The 16,119-nt window shown below is 39.2% G+C and overlaps 2 protein-coding genes and 1 long non-coding RNA gene across 3 annotated transcripts; 1 reads left to right on the top strand and 2 right to left on the bottom strand.

Annotated features, from left to right (window-relative positions):
* Nucleotides 1-1,727: 1,727 nt before the first annotated feature.
* Nucleotides 1,728-3,224, bottom strand: LOC135610590 (AT-hook motif nuclear-localized protein 20-like). Its single transcript, XM_065105266.1, has one exon. The coding sequence runs from the start codon at nt 2,651-2,653 to the stop codon at nt 1,853-1,855; it is 801 nt and encodes a 266-aa protein (XP_064961338.1). The 5' UTR covers nt 2,654-3,224; the 3' UTR covers nt 1,728-1,852.
* Nucleotides 3,225-4,085: 861 nt separating this feature from the next.
* Nucleotides 4,086-10,392, bottom strand: LOC103980131 (uncharacterized). The gene is made up of 6 exons (XR_671295.3): nt 10,119-10,392; nt 8,378-8,718; nt 5,816-5,854; nt 5,638-5,692; nt 5,105-5,560; nt 4,086-4,998 (listed from the first exon to the last, which is right to left on the bottom strand). It is a non-coding gene; the product is annotated as an uncharacterized LOC103980131 (long non-coding RNA).
* Nucleotides 10,393-12,102: 1,710 nt separating this feature from the next.
* On the top strand, nt 12,103-15,824 carry LOC103980144 (uncharacterized). Its single transcript, XM_009396430.3, has 5 exons — nt 12,103-12,344; nt 13,752-14,035; nt 14,304-14,393; nt 14,696-15,066; nt 15,171-15,824. The coding sequence occupies exons 1-5, from the start codon at nt 12,170-12,172 to the stop codon at nt 15,433-15,435; spliced, it is 1,185 nt and encodes a 394-aa protein (XP_009394705.2). The 5' UTR covers nt 12,103-12,169; the 3' UTR covers nt 15,436-15,824.
* Nucleotides 15,825-16,119: the final 295 nt, after the last annotated feature.

The following is a 16,119-nucleotide window of genomic DNA, read 5'->3' as shown; positions in this document are numbered from 1 at the left end:
CTCCATCAACGATCGTAATCAAACTACCAAAGGAATATGGCCATGAAGCAGACATATTTAACTTCAAATCTCGCTTGATCTTACTATGCATGGTCCCCCTTCCTGTTGCCACTGACAGCAATTGTTTGTGCATGTTGATCAGTGGATTCTCTCTCAACCTCAGTGCCAAGTTCATCCATCATCACCAAACGAGGAAGCTCTTGCCATGGTTAAAACCTGTTCAGATCAAACTTCCTCTCCATAAAACTATGTTTATAACGTCGGCATCTCATCCAAACACCTCACTGTTTCGACCAAATCAGTGTGAATATGAGTATGATGTTGGGAAAATAAACGACAAAGTAGCAGTCAATCTAACTAAACTAAACGAGTCTTTAACTGCGGCTATTGCATGAGACTTGAAAGCAGCAGCTTACGATTTCATCATGACTGATGTTGGCTGTTTCAATCTAGTCTTTATTGGATCGAGTCCTTACATCATATATACGAGCCATGGATGGACTTTGATGCAATGCCATGCGACAATTGTGAAGTGATGTCTAGTCTATCCATCCACAAACAAGATCTTGAAAGAGAAAGACAGTGACATGATCTCCACATGCAATCTTTTCCTTTGCTTAGCTATTAGGCTTTCCTTGGTTTCAATTCCGAGTCAAATCTTTTTCTGCTTCCTGTTCCTCTTCGTTACAGGAAGATTTAGATGTTACGAATCAAATCAGAAAACCATCATCAAAGTTTGAACAAACTGAAATCACGAGGAACTGTTGCTACAGCATTTTGTGATCGTGGAGACACTGTCGAGTTGCCTGGTCATGTCATCTTGATGCCAAAGACTTTTCTTCAGCTGCGGTTTGTCAACGAAATCTCTGGAGTTGAGAACTATGACAGTAATTAAACAGGTAGTGGCACGGCGATCAACAGTTCTAAGATGCAAATGTTAACCTAACCTGCTGAAAATTAGGTCTACTCTTAGTACTTTCAAGTAGTTTATAGTGATCGACACAAGCAAAAGAGTGGTTTGAATCAAAAGCTACTACTGATGGATCTGTAGTCGAAACCTCGGATTAAGAAGGAAGAACAAACTCATCATAATGAAAATGGTAGAGATTAGCTGGGATGATATCAACATTATTAAATTGTATCAAGTTTCATTGCTAGCACTACCATGATAAACTAATCATCAAGTCAGTGAACAAAAACATAGGTGGTTCGAGGAATAGATTGTGAGATCCGGTTGATGTTTGTCAGAGGAAGACTTGGCCTTCTACCACAGCAGATTAATGTTCATTTCATGTCCATCGTGTGCCTTAGTTCTTCCTGGGTGTACACTGGTCTTCAATGGAGAAAGCACTTGGGAGACTAACATGATGGGGGTTGAGAGGAGGAAGAAGAAATCCGAAATCAATCGACATAGGTGGAATATTGGCATCACTACTTGATGGATGATCAAAGAAGTGGAATTAATATGCCATGATAATTATGCCTACTTTTTTGGCATCAGCTTCTTTGATGAATGAAGGCTTAGCTCATAGCAATCATCAGTACCAGAAGGCTAGCAATGGATTGACTCGAATGAAACTATATGACCAATTCTATAGGGTGCAGAAGAATTCATGTGCTTGTAATCATAATCCAATGAACCATCACAAGGAATCACTACTTGTAATCGTAATAACATCATCATCATACTGTTTATTAGTGGTTTAATTTGTCAGGAGTCCAAAGACAACACACTGCTGCTACTGCTACTGCTACAACTACATGGTAGGCAGAAATAACTGAGAGCTCAACCAGTGTGAGCTCCATTGACTTCTACGTAAAGAGGCTACGTACTCTTGTGATGCTTCTCCTGTTAGAATGGAGCCCGCGCATGAGCCCATTCGAAGGCGTCGTGCCCCATCTGGCCGCCGCCGTTATGTGCCAGATTCGGCGGCAAGTTGTAGATGGGCAGCGCCGAGGGGTCCGGCAGCCCTCCGGCCCCGGGCATCAGTGACGCCACCCCACCATGCAGCTGCACCGGGAGGCCGCCACCGACGCTCTCCTCAGCTTCCTCGAGCGGCAACCTCTCGTAGGTAGCGTTGGCGAACGTGGAAGCTAGGACCATCACCGTCCCCGCGGCGATGAGCGACCCCACGACGCTGCCGCCCACCACCTGGCCCTGCCCACCGGCCAGGTAAACCGTCAGTCCGGTGGTCCCGGGCGGAGAGGGGCCGGGGAGGAAGGTGCCGGTGAGGGACAGGATCTCGAAGCGGCCGTGGAGGGCGACGACCGCGCCGGGCGAGGCGGGCTGGCGGAGCGTGACGTTGGCGACCGTGCCGGAGCCGCTGAGCACGCAGACGCCGCGCTGCTTGCGGCGGGCGAAGTGGGCGATGGACTCGGCGATGTCGGCGCCGCCCGCGACCTCCATGACGTGGCTACGGAGGGCGTTGGGGCTGTCGCGGGTGACGAAGATGGGGGGCTTGGGTTTGTTCTTGGACCCCGGGGGGCGGCCACGGGGGCGACGGGTGCTGGCGACGATCGCACCCTCCCTCGGCTCGCTGTCGTTGTCCTTCTCGTCCTCGGCGGCACCGCTGCCTCCGCCGCCGCTCCCGGTGGTGTCGGATTCCTTCACCCCCATCTCCTGCTCGTGGCTCTTGGGATCGGAGGATCCCATCTCTCCTCCGGGAAGGCCCGGCTGCCCCGCCCACCAAGGATTAGCCGCCAGCTTCTCTGTCTCTCGTTCCTTCTTATTCTTACAGAGCTTTGTTCCTCTTCTTCTGCTCGCACTCAGTTGCTGCAATCTCCAAAACAGAGAAGGATTGAAGAGGGAAGAGGGAAGAGAATAGGGGAAGGCGGAAGGAAAGAGGAGATATGATGTGCACTGGTCCACGATGGAGAGATAAAGAGCTGAGGAATATGTTTATTATAATGTTTAGGGTAGAAGATGCATTCTCTTCCATCCTCTTTGTTCAAACTTAGGAATGCAAGCAGATGGGCATGACCTGATTGATATAAGAGGGAAGACTTTTCTAATCCATTGCTTCTTTAGGTGTAAGCAGTGATTGGTTTGGTACTGAAATAGGTGACGCAGTAGAGAGAGAAAGAGAGAGATGAAAATTAGAGTTTCCAATGCAGTAGGACCATATGTCAAGCTCAGATTTGTCATCTGCAATCTTATTTACATCTACAGTGCTACTAAACCTGCAGCTCAGTTAGACAACTTATCTTCTCTGTTGATAGAAAAGATAGAATGACAAAAAAAATCATTTAAATTGATGCAAATATGTACCACAACTATTACCAGAAAAGATGAAACATTAATATAAATAGAAATTTAAATGTTCTTAACTTAACCAAAAATATTATTTTCAGAAAACTTAATAACTATCCAAGCAATAAGTCAACCTCTATCGAAGCATCTGCTTTTGAGCTGACCACTGACAAGAGACAAGTGGAAAGCAACCTCAGTTTGACAGATGGCTTGGTCAATGAAACCAAGAGCCTCTCTGAAGCTACATCAGAACCTTGATCCAGTCAGGCAAAAACATCTGCAAAATCACAAAAGTGATGCTTGGTCTACAAACTTGAACACGAACATGTAAATTCATTTCAATAGCTTCCTTTGGTTCCATTTATATGAGATCCAAGAAAGATCAGCATCCACCATCTTACCCAGCTAAACAAAAAGACTATAAATCTACAACTACTTTACGACTGCAACATGAACAAATTGGTCAGTGCTATCTTTATTGTTTCTCTTGCATGTTTCTTTCTACCTTTTATAAGCAAAAGGGGTGAACGAGCTTGATGGGTCAAAGCCGCCTATGAGAAGCTAGGTGTGTGTGTGTGTATGTGGATATGTCTACATATATAATTCTTCTAGTGTATCAGGATGCAGAGCTGGAAGTGTCTCCAGCAGAATTTTGGACTAGATTGAGACCAAACTGCAAAACTATCATTTGCTAGTCTTTCATGGATCACAGAAAGAAATGTTGGGTGATGAAATTTCATTAATTAAATACATCCAAAATCTGAAGCACCTCACCTTCACATTCCAGACTCTTGACCAAAGTGCTGCATCACATCAGGCTGGAACCCCTAGACATGAGCCATTAAAAAAGTACCCCTTAACCAACTTGCCAACCATATTGTGTTCTGTAATAGAAGCTACTCTAATTAATGAAAGCAAAACTGTACATTATAGCCATAGCAGTCTATGAATAATTTCACTCCTTCATGCCCGATAAGAAAGAACATGAGTGACTTCGGAATTCGAATAAAAAATTTCTCTTATGAATGATTCCTATGATCCAATTTTTATGTGACTTACCAACTATAGGGAAGATTAAACTTCCTAAAACAAAGCTGGAGAGATAACCTACCTCCTAATTTATCAAATTACATGAAACAAGTAAGGGTTTCATGATTACCTAATATAATAGTATCAACTTTTAAGAGTCCCAAAATGGTGGTCCAGGGCACAATTTGCAAGTACAACGGCTCCCCACCTAATGAGATCCTGTCATGCTATGCTATAAAGAATCCAATTGCACTGTTCTAGCAATAAAATACTAAGAATGATAGATTAACAAAATAGTGGCACAGCTTTCATGAAATGGATAACCTACATTTGTCAAACATAAATGATGGTGGTGTGTGCGTGACCTTCCAACCTGGGCCAGGCAAGAGCAGTAGTTTATGTGGAGTACAGGTAAGGAGCACATGAAAAGGGCAGATGTGAACCAAAAGATGATACACACTAAATCTTGTGAGATGTAAACCCTTGTTTTAAAATCAATCTTTCCCATGCATGTACCGAAGACCCAACTTTTTTTACTGTATGAGATCAATCATACCTAAACCAAAGTTTCTCAGGTCTTAAGGTAGAACACATGTTTGCCACTGGTAGCTCAGGGTCACATGAGTTGGCAGCATCAGAAATGATGAAGGGTGATGAAAAGAACCGAAACATTTGTCCCTTATCCAAGCAGCAAGCTATCCAGTTCATGGTATGTACCCCTGCAAGGATGCATCACAAAAGAAAGTACAAGGTTAAATGACATTGTCACTGCACAGTTTAAGAACTCCGTACAACAAATCATTTATGTACCCCTTTTTTACTGACCTGGTGGTGCTCCAGGATTCAGATGTCCTACCCCTCCCTTGGAAAGATGCATATATTATTGATAGAGAGAGAGATGGTTGCAAGTTTGCAAAGTGAGAGAAAGTTGCAATTTACATTTCGAAAGTTCACTTATCATGTGACAACAAAGAAGCACACAGTTCCTTAACAAATACAACTAACAGTAATCACAATCCATGAACTGTCTGCGTTTCAGAAAGACTAGCCAAGAGCACCTAAAATCTTATATATTGAAAACATGCCTTCAGGGAAGACATTGCACAAAGCACCAGCATTAGAACATAGGCAGAACCAAAAGCATGCGCTCTGATATCTTGAAATGATAAAAATCTAAAGAACACTATGACTGCTCCTTTCTCAAGAATAAGCAAGTAAGAAGAGGGTCATAAAGGACGCCACAGGGGTGGCCATTCTACGACTCGATTTGGTCTCGAAAACCTGATACCAGAAAGCTCAATAAGTTCAGCAGTCCAGATATAAGGATTACGGTAATTCATGAGTTTTAAACTATTTACCATCTTCCTGAATTGTTCCAGTAAAAATGCCCTTTGATGAATCCATATCATTTCCCTGAAACCAAACATAAAAAGGTTGATGTATAACGGCCATGATTGAAAAAGGGGTTGGAGGATATGGAGGAAAGGAACAAGGGAAAATACATGTAAAACCACAATACCATATGTACCAACATACCATTGTGACCCTCAATCACTTCATGTATGACATCGTCAACTGTAAAAGAGCATTGAAGCATATCAGAAGTTGTCACGTGTTTGGTCTAGACATCAAGAGAAAACTATTTAGTGAACTAGCAGAAAAAAGTGAAGCTCAAACACCAAGGGGAAGAATTTTGATATAGTTGATCATCAAGGTGAAAGAGCACGAGCTGCATGAGATACAGGGAATATGGAGATGGAGAAAAAGGACTCCTTAGGTCAGAACAAGAACTAACTTGACCATCCAAAGATGAACTACTTCCATTTTGAAGGTCTTACAATACTTCAATTTCTTCATCAACCAGAAGCCTAAAAGACTGCTTGAGAAAAACAATCCAACTGATATGGCTTGTAAAGTTCTTCATTTCATAATTATAATATACCCAGTCTGCAAGATCAACTGCCTTTGGCTGTTAGGTGTGTCCAGCCTTGGTGGGCTATATATGTTGCAACCAAGGTAGAAAGACAAAAGGAAACCATCAGACAGAAAAGCACATATCCTCACACACATCCACATACAGATCTGTGAAGACATTGCACTGGCGCCTGTGCAAAATATACAAAGACTAAATTTTCACACCATGAGCAGAAAAGAATTTCCAAGATTCCCTTTCTGGTTCCATCTGATAATTAAAGATATGCTTTAATTAAAGAGATCCATTTCCTATTTCCAGTATAAAATCTAGTTAAAGGCATATAAAGACATGCTTGAGATGCCTATATTTGGTAAAGTCATCAAATAACTAATCTTACAATTGCTAGAGCATAGTGCCTATTGCATTTGCTTTTGTTTTCAGGCAGTAATTGGAGCCTACATTCCAAAAATCTTATCAGTACTGAATTAAGTCTCGTGCTTTTGGTGTCAAATACTAAGAAGTTCAGACTTATAATGATTTTAGTAAATATTTTTTGGAAAATAACAAAAACGGGGGAATAAATTATGCTACACATCAGAATATGAGATCATCAGGAGTAACTCCATGTCAATGCTTGTGGTTGATGAATTCAGCATGTTACGAGTTTTAAGGCATGAAGAGATAGCAAAATGAAGTTACTATAAAATCAGGGCAAATAGAATTCCTATATCTCAAAAACAAAAAAATTATGGTGCGTTTTATGGGTTTAGTCCATTTTGCTAATTGCCAGATTGCTAAAGAATAAAGCTTCTCCATGTGCCTCAATTCATGGCACCTCATAGGCCAGAGTTCAGTCATTGTTCATTCACTTAAATGTAATATGCATATAAGTATATAAACATATGTAAGGTCAAAACAAATCAACTCATTGAGTTAATATGGAGCATAAAAAAGTGAAGCATCTCCTCAGAGGACCCAAATATTAGACATTTTTCATTTGCTAGTACTAAATATTCTTATGTATATTTATCTAAAGATTCTAAACACACATAAAGTAAATTTGCCTTCAATTTCCAAATTATTTGATCAAGAACACATGAAGAGTGGGATATATCAACCAACAAAAGGAGGTTTAGAACACAAGGGATCTGTGCTCACTTTTCTAAATTATTTGATCAGAAAAAAAAGAGGATAATTTGGACTTCTCAAAAAATTAAGAGCCTCAAGTGTTTAAGGGCCAAGGGGGGGCTGACCATTTAATAAGTCAGGGCTAGCTCCATATTCGACCAGCCAGTAACAAACTCCAACACAAGCCATTTTATTTGATTCAATTGAAACTTTTTTTTTCCACTTACAGATATAGCTAAAGATGGGGTAGATTCAGTCCCTAACTGATCTGGATGAAATCTCACTCTACTTCTGATCCACATCTTGAATGATTATTCGCCACACGACATGTAGCTGGAGCTAACAAATAGAGGTTACCATATGAAATACACGATAAAGAGAGCATAAAGAAACTAACATTGAGATAATTTTGATTTGAGGAAAACTAAGATAAGTTCCAATAATTATAGTCCAACTTCTAGAGCATCAAACTAGATAATTAGACCTGCTTCATTTAAGGCAAAAATCCAACCCATCTGAACAAATGCAGTGGCCTGTAACCAAGTTTGCTAAAAAAAAAGATTTTATCTCATGAGAAATCACATATTACCAATCTTTGGTTTGACAACCAAACTTCTTTCCTGAACCCAAAACTTGACAATCAAATGTCACATATAAGGTGTCAATTTAAGTCGCATCATAATTCATAAGCCAATAACTTGTTTGAAGTGATCCTTAGCCAACATGACTAAAAATGCTTAATTCCTGATTATTAGCATTAGGCTGCTAGTGTCATATATACCAAATCAATTGGTTTTTCAGAACTAACTGGGATTTGACAATTTATCCCACTCAAATTCATGAAATCTTCATTATGAAGAGTAGCTCAAAATCGTCCTTTGAGATCACAATGTTGGACTAATGTGAGGTGAACCAGCTAGGCATGAAAGAGGTACACCATATCGCACATGTTGGCTCACATGGAGAGAAGACCTAAAAGTTCTTTGATACCATCTAGTGACATTGCCAAGATGCATTAGACAAAGTCAAACTCAGATAATAAGTAAAGACCATACCTTTTCCTATTTTCCAGCATAAGACTATGTGGATATCCCATAAATACTATCACTCCATGAGCCTGACATGGATGAATGCTCAACTGGCATGATAGCAGGTCATGCAATAGTCTTCCAGCCAGATGCCCTTCCATGAGCCAAGACACGCCAGCAATGAACAAACAACAGTTGGGACCCATGGGGCTTGATATTCAGCATTTTGTCATTACTAGCAAACCCAGAAGGTATGAAACATCCTACTGGTCTTGCTTTCGTGCATGGATTCAGTTCGGCATGTATGACATTTAACCAAATTTCACCTACAGAAATCTTCTCCATTGTATTCTTAAAACAGACACAATCTGTAAGAGAGTGGAAAATGAGTAGCAACCAACATATCACTTCTTGTTTTGCCAACTAGCTAATGCAGCATGACCACAACTAAGATATATATACAAACAAGTTCATAAGTACAGTTAATAACTGGTACAACAGAGGAAGTTTCTAGAACAATTGTCACATGAAAACTTCTACAAGTAATTGAAAAAATGCTGAAAAATAAAATAGCTTGTGCTAGAAAGTCTAACCACAAGCTTCTTAGTAGAAAATGTATCTCAATGGAAAGCAAATTATCATAAAAAGAAAAGATAACAGAAAATCTATCTAATGCAGCAAAGAAACATTTTGGGCCTAGATGTGGCCAACTTGCCCTCACGGTTCAGAAGAACTTAGCTGTAATGTGACTTTAGTTGCAAACGGATCACTTTTAATTAGGTTTTGTTAGTGTCAGGCAGGCATTTTGATAGTGACTAGTTCCTGTTTAAGTGAAACTTCTGATAGACAAATAGGTTTATCAACTTTTTGGTCAAGAGTTCTAAATGGCCAAATATCAACAGGTGTTATATGGATCCACTTTAGGAGTCAGAGGATCAATGAAACTTAGCTCACTTGAGGTGTTAACAGAAGGGATGCTTGGCTGAAAAGCTACTCCATTTAGGAGGGAATTTTTGGCAGAAAAGTAATACTATTTGTCAGTTCAAAATACCAGTTTATTTCCTGTGAATAAAATGCAAAATCATAAACTAACCACCATAAATTATAACCTATAAAATGTCTATCTGGTCTCAAAGGGTCCTACTATGATTAGGTTAAGCAAGTTGTTTACCTATGAGAGGTCTAGTTGTCTTTCTTGCTAAGATTTTATATGGGAACAACATCACCCTGTCTCCCACAACTCCTACTACTATGTGACCTTTTACACTAACCAAGAGGTTATGGCTAGATTATCTCAGTACTTCTATTGCAATTGAGTCTTTCAGTCAGTTAGCTTTAGGAGACTTTTCCTCTTTCTTGAACTCACTATAAGCAACATCCTAACACGTTTTCACAAATAAAAAGACAAAGCATGATAAAGAAAGACCTACGTTCCTATCATTCTCATGTCCATCATTTCCAGGGTAAGGGAAAGATCAGAACTAACCTTCTCTTAAGGAAAAAAAAAACTTAGAAATTTCTACTTCCTCTGCCTTCTTCAAAATTCTTTTCTCTGTCAATTTTGTTAAGTTTCAGTGCAGTTGCATTGATGGATTTAATGTACATAATCGTACGACAAATAATACAATCTAAGCCACTAGATAAAATGAATTTAACGAGCACATCAAATCAAACCCAATACAGAAATCTGTAGCAACGAATATAAATGAATCGGAAACACAATCGAATCATTACAACTTGATAAAATCCTGATACATCTTTCCCGTACCTGTCGGCATAAAGTAACACTGTCTAACAAGATTAAATTGAAGAATGCAGGATAACTCTTGGGATCTTTCAGCAACAATCAGAAGCCCTAGGCCGGTTCGTCGATCCAAAAGCATATCGATCCATCAACACATCAAAATAAGGAGAAAGAATCGGCTGCAACATAACAACCTTACTCCGATCGCGTAGCCCAAATCTGGCGTCGGGTTTCTTTTGCGCACGGCGTCGGATCGGGAGGGAGAGAGAACGATGCTTTCTTTTCTACGGTTTTGATGAATATCGCGGATCTTGATGCAACCTGTAAGACTGCGCGTATCTTGAAGCGCCTTGGATGTGCGGCGCAAAGAGGATCCGAGTTCCCTATCATGATAGCGTGAATCTTGACAATTGATGCGTGACGGAAGTTAAATGAAAACGTTTGTGTATGTGTATTTATGTATAAAAAAGCATTGTCGAACTTATACGATAGGGATCGAAATCTCACCATTCGTAGTGTCAAGCGATGCTTTCTTTTCTACGGTTTTGATGAATATCGTGGATCTTGATGCAACCTGCAAGACTGCGCATATCTTGAAGCGCCTTGGATGTGCGACGTAAAGAGGATCTGAGTTCCCTATCATGACAGCGTGAATCTTGACAATTGATGCATTACCGACAGAAGTTAAATGAAAACGTTTGTGTATGTGTATTTATGTACAAAAAAGCATTGTCGAACTTATATGGCATAGAGGGATCGAAATCTCACCGTTCGTAGTATCAAGCACGGATCTTAATGCGACCTGTAAGTCTCTTCGCGCCTCTTGAAGCGAGATAGACGCAAAGATGTCGACAAGTAGCTGTTCAAACGCCTTATGTGAACATTCATATTCATTTAAATATAAATAAACATATATATACATATATATACGGACATATGTATTCATTCAAATGTAATTCTTTTAGTGTATATAGGTACAAGTATCAATATACATATTTGAGAAACATTAGAGCAAATTTTAAAAATATATTTCTTTCAGTTTTCACTTTTTTCGGGCAAAATATATCTTTTTACTTTATTTCTACTTAATGTCTTTATTTTTTTAAAAAAATAAAATTATCATTAACATTCGTCTCGTCGATCATCGAAAAGGCTAGGTCGGTTGAGGAATTTGGTGGGTGTCCATCGTTTCCAAACTCAAGCACATAACACCATATCTCTTCAATTTCTTCGGGCATTCTTACTTTGTGGGGGTATGCATTATGCCGCAAGCTCCTTCAATTTGTCATTGTCACCCGCTTCAAGGTTATTGAATTAGATAACTGATGTTACGATGATATTGTCACATTTATCGATAAACCACAGATGTAGAGCACCTTCAACGCTCTCACAAATAAGTTAGATCTCAATTTCCATGACTATAGACTCCTCATCAAGAATAATGTCCTCGATGAAGCGACCCTTCCTTCGATCGTCTTCGCTTGTCTCGATGAGTTGAAGTATGCCAGTTGAAATATCAACAAGATGCTTACTCATCTTTTGATCGAACACATCGATGCTAAGCATTAGATGTTGGAGAATAAGAATTATATGATGGTTATTTTAGGATGTAACAAAATCTCTATTTTTATATGACTATTAACAATCACCTTCATCGAGGTTAGGGAAAAGAGGACAATATGAAGGTGACGAGACCTCGGAACGAGGTGAAGGCGAGGGACAAAAGCAATAATCGATAGGGCGATGAGATAAGCGAAGATCGATAGGACGAATGTCATAATAATTTTATTTTATTTTTAAAAAATAAAAGATAAAAAAAAGGGTTGCTATGGAAAAAAAAATGAAATTTAGGATTTTTTTGAAAATTTATCCAAAACAATACAAGCATCTAATACAGTAAAATAAAAATAAAAATAAAAATGCAAATCTCATATTGGACGGGACTTATATGTAAATATAAAAATGTTAGGAAGGTATACAAATATTGCATAGTACGGGGATTATTATGTTGAAAGGAACAAACTAGCTTTCATAGAGGGCTTCGCACGCGTGCTTCTCCCCCAATCTCTCTATCAATGGCGGACGACCTGTTCCAGGGCTTGCCTCCTCCCTCTACGGCGTCCCCGCCGCAGCTCCCGGAGCAGCCTGCGGCCTCCTCTTCCAAGAGGGATTCGCCCCCGCCGCCGGCTCCGGCGCCCATCCTCAAGAGCGCCCTCAAGCGAGACAAGCCCTCGGACCCTCAAGACGCTGGTGCGCGATTCTGGTTGATAAAGATAGCATCTTTTATGTGCCTTTCTATATGTGGGTCTGAGTCGTCTCTTTGTCTTACTTGGTTGTGTTTATTATGTCTAATTATAGTTGTAATTGTTCTTGGTGCGTCCTTAGGGTTCGTGGTAGGATTTCCTTTGGTAGAGGTATTCATAACTTTCTTTATGACCTCCAACTTGAAGCTTTCTTTAGGTCTGCTGTTCACTGGTTTTCACTGTCGTCTTTGGTCTTTCTGACTTAATTTCCTTGTCTCTTATCCCTTTCCCCCCTCTCCCTCTTCCAGCTTAGTTCATTTGCGCTAAAATTGTAGCGGGCGTAGCTAAGATCTTATTTTGACTTGAATGTGTTGGACCTTCCTCGGTGGTATGATATCTGGACATGTATTGCAAGATGTATCTGAGTGGTTAAATTAATATTTGATTACTTTTTTGACTGCTTGCTGGATGAGATTTTTGTTTTTGTGACTGAAATATTGGAACAATTTAAAGAAAGTCTGCAGTGGTGACTCTAAAAGATGAGATGGAGTATGCTCATATGATATGACAATTATAGTTCAGCTTTTTGCTTGAAATTGATATGAAACTAATAAGGATTTTAACTGAAATTACTAATCTTCCCCTCTTCGTTTCCTAAGCTATTTGGCTGTTGTAAGGCTTGTCTTAGTTTCTATGAAAACTCTTCGACATAAGTACAAGTGTGTTTCCAAATTATAAAATTTTATGGAAAGATACAACCTCAAATGAATACATATACCTGCTTCTTCTGAGACTCTTGAACTTCTTAATATTAGTGATATCGACCCTTATTATTTTAGTACTTTATGAAGAATCTTCAACTAACTGTGGAACTTGACTAAGCAGCTTCCTTGTAGCAAACCAAGTGGAATCATCTGGATAACTCTGAATAAAGCTAGGTAAAATTTTTTCATGCAGTTGCTGTTGCAGTAAAATCTGTAATGTGACTTGCTTTTTTGGGTCAAACACATAGAGCTTCATACTACTTGCAAAGATAAATGTTCTAGGTTCTGAGCATATATTTCTAACTTTCTTCTTATATATGGTTTAGTTACATCTCAAGCAGATCCAAGTTAAGGTACTAGAAGTCTCTTGGAATTTTGAGTTGTGTCTTATGAATATTTGTGAATACTAGACCATGTTTGTGCTAGAAACATGATATTTTTAAAAAATTTGGTTAGTTTCATGTAATATTCTCTTTTGCTGCCTTACTAGGAAGGATTGATGAATGAGAATCACTAAAAGCCACCCAATTAGTTGGGTTAAGGCTTGATGGTTGTGGTTATGGTAATTATCTTCTTTTGCACTGGGACTATTTTTAGGATTTCAATTTGTTGCATTTTGTAAAACTAAACAACTTGACATACTTTTGCAGCACCTCAGAAGCGCCTAAGGTTCAGAACAAGTGTTGATGCTACAGAGGCACAAGTTATAGAAGCAATGCAAAAGATAGCATCACACATAAAGAATCCTGCAAAGTTCAGCAAAGCATCAAAACTTGCTGTGCAACTAATCCAAGCTGGAAGTGTCAAGTCAGGAACTAGCAATCAGTTTTTTGATATTCTGGAAGCTGCAATGGCTTCGCCATCAGTTTGTAATGAGCCTTCACTGAGAATGGATTATCAAGCCTTATTTTCAGCAGTTCAAGATGTTGCAGAGGTTAGCTTTTCAGAGTCTTTACATATCTTTATCCGCTTGATTGTGGTAATATCTGCAGGATGGGCTTTCAACATGTCAGTAGTATTTGACAGAATGTAGAGAGCTTTTGATGCTTCAGAACTTTGACGGAATCTTGTGTTTATTCTAAAACCATTTTTCTACTCTACCTAATGTTTCCTTGTTCCAAAATACATTCTCTCTGATTCAGTTGATATACTGTTGAAAAAAGATTGTCCTTACCTATTCTTGATTTTCTCATGAGATGCAGTGTTTTAGTAAAGAGCAGAAAAATCAGCTGGCAACGTGGACTTTGCAGGCGGTGGTTGCAAATGATCTTTATACCGATGACAGCTTTGTGGTATGCATTTTTGAACTCATAAAATATCATATAATTCTTCTGATGGGCTATTAGACCTTTTAGCAGTAACATGTTAACATGTTTTTACTAATTAGTGATTGTTTGCTTTGGAACCCTGCAGAAATGTGTTTCCTGACAATTGCAGTAACTTAATGCTTGCAATTATATCGATAATAAACATCAAGATATGTTTATTAAATGGTTTTGGTGATGATATAGTATAAACATAATGAATTGTTATAGCAATCTTTTTCTTTATAGTTTTTGTACCTACTTTGTAACTGACAATTGTTATTCTTTAGTACTCAAAAGCAGCAGGAAAGATCAAAGATGCAATATCTAGCCTCCCTCATGCTACAGTAGATGATGACAAAGAAGAAGCTGCAGCACTGGCACTAGCTGAAAACAAAGCAGTAGGCAAAGACACTGCTGAACTGGGTACTACTACATCAGCTACTTTGTCCGAAACGAAGATCCATGTTTCTGATCCATTTGGGTTAGATGTTTTGCTTCCAAGCAAATCCAAGAAAGACGAAAGAGCGAGAGGAAAGGATGTGACAACTTCAAACCAAAAGGAAGAAGAAGCAGAAGAACCTAAGAGATTTATCAAATCTCAAAGAGAGGTTTTACTATTATGTTTGGAAATAGCTGCACGTCGTTATAAAGTGCCATGGTAAGATCATCGAAATTTGTCACATGATACACTGTTTGTGCTTTTATTGCTTCTATACAAGCATTCAACGTTGTGCACTGATGTCATGCCTTTGGTTTTCTCAGGGCTCAAACTGTTATTGATATACTGGTTAAGCATGCTTTTGACAACATAGACAAGTTCACGGCTCGACAAAGAGATGCGATTGAGAAGCTATGGGCTTCAATTAGGGAACAACATATCAGAAGAAAACAAGGGAAGTCCGTGACCGGTAAACTTGACATGAATGCATTTGAATATCTTCAGGAGAAGTATGCACGTGAGAAGATTAGCATCCGTCATGCTGTCGGAGGTGGTGGTGAACGCCGTGCTGAACAGTGGCTTGGTTAGCTCTCTCCATCACTTGGCTTTGATTTTTATTTTTCTCACAATGAGAATTGATCTATTCAACACTGTTCGGTCAATGTACCGAATTTGAACTTGTTACCGATGGCACTGCAAGTTGCTGATCTCTTTCAAAGTTATAGTTCGACATCCAGAAGGATCAAACAATGTGATTCCAGTGATGTACTATCAAGATAATGGTTCTTTAGTGTATCGAATGTACACTTTTATCATCCTTAATCATGGAAGTTGATTTGGATGTGAATGTAAAATGGTCGGTGTAATACGTTCATGGAGTGATTGTCAACATCCTACCAAATTGTAGTCATTGACTATTGTGTTTATTCCCATATCGAGAAACTCACACGAAAATGCTGCTAGGTGTTGATGATTCATTTTGTATTGTTAAACTGTCACATATTGGAATAATGTTAGTCATCAATATGTTCTTCTTGCAGTCTTACCATACAGGTATATGCGGTACATAAATCAACAAGAACTTGTCAGATAGAATGTTTCTCATGAAGAAATGGAGATGCAAGATTTATTTAGCTCATGAAGATTTGTACATTGGACTTATACCAGTTCATATACAATGGAGAGATGTTTGCTCCAGAAAGATGGATCATGAAAGCATCATATGAATGGAGAAACTGAAGGATGTTTCACCAATCATTCATTCATAGAGAA

This window comes from Musa acuminata, chromosome BXJ2-4 (assembly GCF_036884655.1).
Source record: "Musa acuminata AAA Group cultivar baxijiao chromosome BXJ2-4, Cavendish_Baxijiao_AAA, whole genome shotgun sequence".
Taxonomy (NCBI): Eukaryota; Viridiplantae; Streptophyta; class Magnoliopsida; order Zingiberales; family Musaceae; genus Musa; species Musa acuminata.
Note: the sequence above shows the minus strand (reverse complement) of the source record. Positions and strands in the feature narration are given on the sequence as shown.

Coding starts and splice junctions, on each gene's coding strand:
- LOC103980144 (XM_009396430.3), top strand. CDS start 12,170: ATGGCGGACGACCTGTTCCAGGGCTTGCCTCCTCCCTCTACGGCGTCC. Junction 12,345..13,751: donor CTCGGACCCTCAAGACGCTG/GTGCGCGATTCT, acceptor ATACTTTTGCAG/CACCTCAGAAGCGCCTAAGG. Junction 14,036..14,303: donor CAGTTCAAGATGTTGCAGAG/GTTAGCTTTTCA, acceptor CATGAGATGCAG/TGTTTTAGTAAAGAGCAGAA.
- LOC135610590 (XM_065105266.1), bottom strand. CDS start 2,653: ATGGGATCCTCCGATCCCAAGAGCCACGAGCAGGAGATGGGGGTGAAG.